The sequence below is a fragment of the Triticum aestivum genome, chromosome 3B, assembly GCF_018294505.1.
Source record: "Triticum aestivum cultivar Chinese Spring chromosome 3B, IWGSC CS RefSeq v2.1, whole genome shotgun sequence".
In the NCBI taxonomy this organism is placed as follows: Eukaryota; Viridiplantae; Streptophyta; class Magnoliopsida; order Poales; family Poaceae; genus Triticum; species Triticum aestivum.
The window spans coordinates 627281198-627288815 of NC_057801.1; the positions used below are offsets into that span (position 1 = coordinate 627281198).

Genomic DNA, 7618 nt, shown 5'->3' on the forward strand with positions numbered 1-7618 from the left:
CTGGCAAGGCCCATATTTGGTTCCAACAAACAAAGCTACCAAAGCGACCAAAATAGCCACAGGAAAGGTAAACGCCACCCCACCCTGCGCCCGTGTCGACCAATTCCTACACCATATGTCATCGCCGCCACTACTGCACCTTGCCACCCAAACCCATCGCTCGTGGCTGACATAGCGACCTCCGCGGCCACCATTGAGCTCGCAACTCCGCTCAGGCCCACCTGATTCCGGTCGCCCTACAGCTCCCCACCAAGGATCCTCCCCTCCTCCCCCAAGCCCCCTCCCATCGCCTCCCTCAACCACCACACCGTCGAATCCGCCACTGTCCACGAGCATCACATCGCCAGACCAGCCCTTGAGCTTCCAGTCGTGCCTGCCCCGAGCACCGGGCCGCCGGATTTCGCCACCGTTGATGAACATGTTGCAGTCGCGTCGTCAAAGTATTGCGGTGTGAGGCTCTAGCCATGGGGAAATGGGCAGTTGTGATCTCTAATCCAGGACGCGGGAGTGTGTGTTGGTTAGCACGTTCGCCACCCCGGAGGAGGCGGCAGGCGTCTAGGACGCCATGGTACTCCGCTTCTTCGGAGCCTGGCGAAGCTCAACTTCCCCGCTGACGTTGCATCTGCAGTCGCCATTGTGCCTCCTGTTAGGGTCATCTCCCGAGCTGAGGAGAGGGAGCACCACTTGGCTGAGGTGCGGCTTGTAGCCGAGCGGGCCAATGATACCTTCGTGTCCGCTCTCTTCATGAAGGAGTCGATGCTCCTAGCCGAGATCTGAGCATTCTTCGAGTCCATGGAGCACAAGCACAAGGTCGAGCGCAAGTGCCATGAGCTCACCCGCCTCAAGGGCGAGCGTGAGGAGATGTTCGAGGAGCTCATTGAGCTCCCGATGATTTTGATGTTTGTGTTTCCACACATGCAATTGAATTCTAATCCAAATCGCTTGCAAATATAGCACAATAATATAAATCTTGTTTCGACGCTACAAGTGGGACCCATGTCATGTCGATGCTACGTCAATCATATACTTTACATCTATGAATAAGATTAGCACCGTATTTATACGTTCATGCCAAGTTTTAGAACCAGTTCGGTGTATTTTTCAAATTCAGGGACTAAATTGAACGACCATGGCAACTTTAGGCACCACTGATGTATTAACCTTTTTCTTAAACCATAAATCAAGAAATTGAAATAGAGACATCATTATCTTCCAATCTAACACAACAAGGATCTAGTTATGAGTATCTTTGCCGTTTTCCCAACTTATCCAGACATTCCTTGTCGCTCGGCTCGTGGGCCTCGGCCTCGGCCTCGCCCTCGCCCTCGGCAGTGTGCCGGCGCATGTGCCCGCCGGCGCATGTGCCCGCCATGCGCCTTAGGGCATCTCCAGCCGGCCCCTTAGGATGCCCCCCACGAGCATTTTTTGGACGCCGGTGGCTAATTTTTCTCCCAGTCGGGATCCCAGGACCTCAAATAGCGCCGGATTTGTCTAAAATTACGGCCGGCACGCGCAAGCGCAACGCAGCAAACCGGGAGGCAACTGGGGGCGCCGGCGCGATACTTTTGCTGCCAAAGGGCCACTGCCAGCCTCTCCTTCTTTTCCTGGCTTGGCCCACCATGTGATGCATGCAAAAAAGACAAGCTCTGTTTTGCATGTCCGCCTCGCTCCTCTGCTCTCTCTCCTTTCTCCCCTGCTCCTCGCTCTGGCAAGCCGGACTCGTCTCCCGTCACCGGCCTCGCCCGCATCTCCCCGGAGCAGCCGCGGAGAAGAAGGTCTCGCCCGCCCGGACACCGCCGCCCGCCCTCCCGAGCTCGCATGGCCACGCCTCCGCGCCTCCCGCCCTCGTAGCGGCACGCGAGCTCGCATGGCCGTGCCTCCGCGCGTGCCTCCCGCCCTCCATGGGCCACTCACGCGCAAGGGCTCTCGGACTTCACTTCGTCGGCCCGCGCCTCGCGTCGCCGTCGGGGGCCAGGTCGCTGGTGCTGCTCCTCGCGGACGCGTCGGACTTCGACGGCTCCTTCCCGCGTGCCGTGGCGCGCCTGGTCGCCGTCACCAGCGAGGCCCACCACGCGGCGCAGACTTGCAGCTTGCCGTCGGCGCGGCGCCTCGGAGACACGGAAGCGGAGGACGGCGCGGGACGCACGAGACCGTCCTCGTCGCCCTGCCACAGGTGCACCGGGCACGGCGGCTCCGGCAGCGCCATGGGGTCGAACTTCCACTTGCCGAACATGACGGCCATGTCCCTGTAGTACGACTCCTGGATCCCCTGCTGCGTCGCCATCTCCCTCTTCTTCCGGAGGGTGCCTTCGGCGGTGAGGGTGCGGCGGATCTCCGCGTCGCGCTTGTTGGGGAGATAGGTGGTGTTGAAGACGACGGTGGAGGTGGGCAGGGGCAGCCAACTCTGCTCCATCCACCAGTGTATGATGCCGGCCGTACTCCCGCGCCGCCAACTCCGCCGGGAACCCGGGCCACCAGTAGTTCACCACCGCGCGGGCGAGCGGGCTGACGACGGCGAGCGGGCCGGACGACGGCTGACGGGCGCGAGGAGGAGCCGGCCAGGTCGCGGGCGCGAGGCTGCGGGCGGTGGCGAGCAGGCGGCTGCAGAGCCGGTCGGTGGCGAGCTTTGTGAAGCAGAGCAGCACGCTTGGGCGGTGGGGGGGCAACGAGTGGATATCATTCTAGCCTCAGGCTAAAATTTTCGCCGGTAGCCTCCCAAGGAGCGAAAAAAAATGCCTCCTGAGGGCTCAATGGCTGGAGATGCCCTTATGTACAACCTGCCCGGTAGCAGTGCCGAGCCCCGCCACGCTCCTACACTTGGTGCAGTTCTCCGAAGGCGTCAGGTTCAGCCGTTCAGGTCCAGGCAGATCCCGCCGGCGTCGCACGACGCCAACGCCGTCTTGGTCGCCTCGGCCTCGCAGCTCGGCGCTCTGGCTGCGGCCTCGCCCTCGACACGGTGCCGGCGCATGTGCCCACCCAGCGCCTGGCCGACGGCGAACTGGAGCCCGCAGACGGGGCACTCGTGCACCCTTGGCCTTGGCGGCTGCGGCGGCACCGGGGGCATCTGGCGGCCGAGGCAGAGCGCCGCGCCGTCGTCGGCATTGCCAACCGCGTGCAGCTGCGGGTGGTGCAGCTTGGGGCGCTTGTGGCTGGCACGGTGACCCCCCAGCGCCTGAAACGTGGGGAACTGCCGGTTGCACGTCTTGCACTCGAACACACGGCCGCCGCCCATGACCTGCGCCCCGGCGACGGCGCGCTGGTGCTGGTGCTGCTGATGCTGCGCAAGGAGCATGAGCAGGCGGGCCGTGTCCAGGCTGCCCGGCTCCATGTCCCACACATCCCTGCCCCTCTTGCTCACGGCTGATGTCTCTCGAGTTGAGACTTGAGACGCGATAGCTGGCAGGCTAGTCCCCGGATCAAAAAGTGGCGTTGTGCTAATCGACCCGCTGCACTGTGTAATGCGTATGTGGCTCTGGCCCGTATGGCTGATGGCTCTTATATAGTGTGGGTTGGGCCGGGGTTTGGGGCACGACTACTACTAGTGGCTCGCAAGTATTTGTTGTCTGGGTTCTAGACGTGGACCTGTGTGCATTTACTTTTCGATCGGGAAGTTTTGACCGCGCGGTGTGAGAGAGATTAGTTACTGGTAGTAGTACTAAGCATCTCCGATAGACGGTCTAAATGTAAAAATACCTAACTTTTGCATCGTCTGAGAAAAAAACGCTGCTCCAACAGACGATCCATATGCAAAAAAAATTAGACCGTGGCCTCCTCGATGTAAAATGCAACACCTTCCGATGCAAATATACATCACGAGATGCATCTGGTGCAAAACTAGCCGCCGCCCGCGAACGACAACCGCCACTTCATTTCCGTTCCCGCCTGCCCGCGCCCGTCCGCCTGCCCGCGACCCTCCCGGCCGCCGCCGCCATGGCCGATGCCGACGACCCCGCCGCCTTCTCCGGAGTTTTGGACCATCATTTTGAACCATCTGTTGGAGTTGAGTTTTTTTCGAAGCTCCAAAACGTATTTTTTAGCGGTCTAAATTTTACATCTCCGATTTTGAACCGTCAAATTTTGAACCATCTAATGGAGATGCTCTTACTAGTTACTACAGTAGTACTACCACCCGTACTGATGGGCTTTCAATCTTGTCATGTGAGTCTAGATAGCAGTATCCAGTCTAGTCAACATGTGTGTGTTCGAGCGAGCTGACTCTTCTAGAGCGGCCGGCAGCTGCTGGCCCCGGCTACAGAACCGTAAACAGCAGACACCTGTGGACCTACCCGATGGTGGCGTAGCGTGTGCGTGTTTTACTTCCGCGCGACGATCTCGACCCAGCACGCCTACACACGTACGGGCTCCGTTCGGTGTTTCACACTCCCGTTGGTGTACCTTGTCTTGTTGCTGCGGTCATCAAATTTATTGTCTCGGCTCGACGGGTCAAACCGATAGTTTGAGATGAGATCGACACGACTAGCTCGGTTCAAATCCTCTAGAATGAGCGGCGTGACGTCCATGTCCAAAATGGGGTCCGTAACCTCCCTCCATGGAATTTAGAAAGTCGTATTATATATACCACGTACTCCCTTTATAAAGAAATATAAATTTGTGTGGATCACTACTTTATGTTTTACTACTTCCTTCGTCCCATAATGTAAAACTTTTTTGACACTATATTAGCAGTCCAAGTTAGTGTTGATTAATCCCTTGACCGGAATTAACGGCTGCTAGCCAGCTGCGGACATCGGATAGGAGTGTGCTGAGCTGAACATGATCGTGCAGGCTGCTCGAGCCGTTAATTGTTATTTCCGGGATGCTAATTGATGCGTTTGACCGGCGATGTTCATGCTTTTGCTAGCCTTGGAATTCTTTGGATAATCAACACTTGGTCATATTTTTTTTCCTAGAGAACGAATGACAAGTTCTGCAATGACGAGCTTCTGGGAACAAGCAACTCTGTAGCAGCCAAAGTCAAATGTTATTGTGTGCTAGCCCGCGTTCTTAGCTTTGCCACTTGTCAGGAATTATATTCATACCCGCAAAAGAAAAAAAATTATATGCAAACAAACATAATTATAGACCTTGCCAAGATTAACCTAACCATAATCACCAACTAGTTGACTAACCTGGCCAATCAAGCCTTGTACAATGGTAGATGCCTATGCACATATGCTTGAAGAAAAGGAGTAGCTTTGCGCCTCATCTTGCAATGCAGAGGTGCCAGGCAAATGTCCTTTGTTTCTGAGATGGAGGCGTTGGGGTCTTTTTTCTGAATATTTTTTCTGTGGACGGAGGCTTGAAGGGAGCAGTTATTCCTTCCAAGCACACCGGCTGGCACCGAAGCAAACATTTGCTTCTATCTCCCTTCTTAAGCACCAGTGCAATCCCATGTGAGTAAAAAAACCGGGTTTTTCTTTATGTCTTCTGGCTAAGCACTTATCATTGTACAGGGCCTTAAGGAGAAAAGAGACTCGGAGAAAGAGAGGCGAAGCTTGGCCTGTGCTGCAAGGGATTGTTGACGTTGGACAACCGATGCCCTGCATATAGGTAGGGCTCATATGCCATCCGGTCTTGGCGGTAAAACTATTTGACCCATTAATCCCAAGTTCCCAACGAAAGTGACTTGATTGTACATCGTGCGAGAAATTGTAGCTCATTAGTGCGTCGCATGCAGTATGTACGCAACTACGCATGCATTTTGCTTGGCCCGCTTGGTCCCATCTTAATGCCCTTTTTCACATAAATACTCCCTCATTTTCGGTTTATAAGGCTTAATTCAAAAATCTCACCAATCAAGGTAGATGGTGAATGGTGCAATATTTTTTGTAGTTTGCAAAAGCACCTAATTAATTCTTTTGTTTTTCTCAAAAAATTATGTTTATCAATGCATTAATTGCATTGCATGCATGCATAAAGTACATGCATTGGTCAATTTTCTCTTCATACTTGCATGCAATGCTTTAATGCACCTTGGAATCTGAACATGTGATGGGGAACAACCAAATTGAGCCTTATAAAATGAAAAAACTAAAATTTTGAGATAAGCCCTATAAACCAAAAATGAGGGAGTATATTAGATACTTCAGTGATCAAGTATCGTATGTAAGTAATGATGTGAGCTCAACTAATGCACATGTTTAAAGTGTTTCTGGACCAGAATTAAACAAATGAAACAAGTTTTATGTGCATACATGATTCAAAGCCTTCCACCCACCAAAAGTTTGGACGACAACGAACATTCTCAAATGTAAGAGCATCTACAACCGGACCTCTCAAACCGCCTCGTACGCCCAGGCGGACCGCCCGATCACTGTCCGGACACGATTTTTTGATCCAGACGAGCCTCTCAAACGGCCTCAAACGCCCGGGCTAACCGACGCCCCCCATATCCAGCTCAAATATGGGCAGATGGGGGGGCGCCCAGGCACGCCCAGGCACGTCCGCCTGACGGCGTGGCCCCACGGAAATGCCCGGAAACCATTGTGAGCTTGAAATAGTCATCGTGTGCCTCCACTTTCTCCACAATGTGCAAAAACAATGGTTTCCGCATGCGAAAATGGCAACAAAACCATGGATCGTCCGGAAAAATAGGCTTGAGAGCAAAGTAGTCCCTGCACAGTAGCTTTGCTTCGGACAGCCTATCCCGATTGATCAATCTTATGCCTTTAATTGAGCCCTTAAAGCTGAGAATATGCTCCACTTGCCGGTCAATTTTCTTTTGCATGCTCATGAGCATGATCATGTCCACTTCTTCGTTCGAATCCAAGGAATCGAAGAACTCATCTTGAATCATTTGATCAAGCTCCATTGGTCTATACTCCTCGTCTGACGAAGCATCGGAATCCATCATTTTTCCTAATAAAATCACTAAAATCCGGCCAGGCAATGTGTCGAACACATGAAGCGCAAGGCGGAGCCAGAGAGTTGTCGGACGTACCGCGGTGGCGTCCAGGATGGCGACGACGTCCCCCGCGGTGATGACGGGAGAGAGGACTGCTCTGTCGGAGCTAGTGGCGCAGAGGCTAGGAACGACCGCGGAGCGCGCGCGGCGGCGGAGTACGAGACAGACGACACAAAGGAGGAAGAAGAGAGGAGATAGCAAATGGATTCGGCATGTCTAGAAGGTGGATTTGATGCAATTTGCGGTGGGCTGTCGGGTCTAACGTGTCGGGCGTGCCCGGGCACGTCCGAGCACCCCTTTATCCAGCCCATATTTGGGTTGAATATGAGGGGTCGGTGGCGGAGCTTAGTGGAACCCTGCAGGTTTGAGTAAATTAGTGAAGAAAATTTTCCTGGGACAACATAGATTAGAGGAAACAGTCTGCTTGCCCCCCCCCCCCCGATGTTCATATTTTCTAATTGCCCCCATTGATCCTTGTCAAGCTCCGCCACTATGAGGGGTGTCGGCAGTTCGGGCGTTTGAGACGCACATCTAGGTCGAAATTTCGCGACCAGACAGTGATCGGGCGATTCGTTCGGGCGTATGAGGCGGGTTTGAGAGGTCCGATTATAGATGCTCTAAAAGTCTTAATTTTTTGTACGTACGTAACGCCTCCTAGCAAATATGGTGCATGACTCATGCGTGGTGGATGAGAACTCCATAGAGTCACCAACC

At 54.1% G+C, this 7618-nt stretch overlaps 2 protein-coding genes across 2 annotated transcripts; both read right to left on the reverse strand.

Annotated features, from left to right (window-relative positions):
- Positions 1 to 1128: 1128 nt before the first annotated feature.
- Positions 1129 to 2427, reverse strand: LOC123065899 (uncharacterized). Its single transcript, XM_044489095.1, has one exon. The coding sequence runs from the start codon at positions 2411 to 2413 to the stop codon at positions 1934 to 1936; it is 480 nt and encodes a 159-aa protein (XP_044345030.1). The 5' UTR covers positions 2414 to 2427; the 3' UTR covers positions 1129 to 1933.
- A 304-nt stretch (positions 2428 to 2731) lies between these two features.
- Positions 2732 to 3717, reverse strand: LOC123065898 (zinc finger protein ZAT12-like). Its single transcript, XM_044489094.1, has one exon. The coding sequence runs from the start codon at positions 3326 to 3328 to the stop codon at positions 2846 to 2848; it is 483 nt and encodes a 160-aa protein (XP_044345029.1). The 5' UTR covers positions 3329 to 3717; the 3' UTR covers positions 2732 to 2845.
- Positions 3718 to 7618: the final 3901 nt, after the last annotated feature.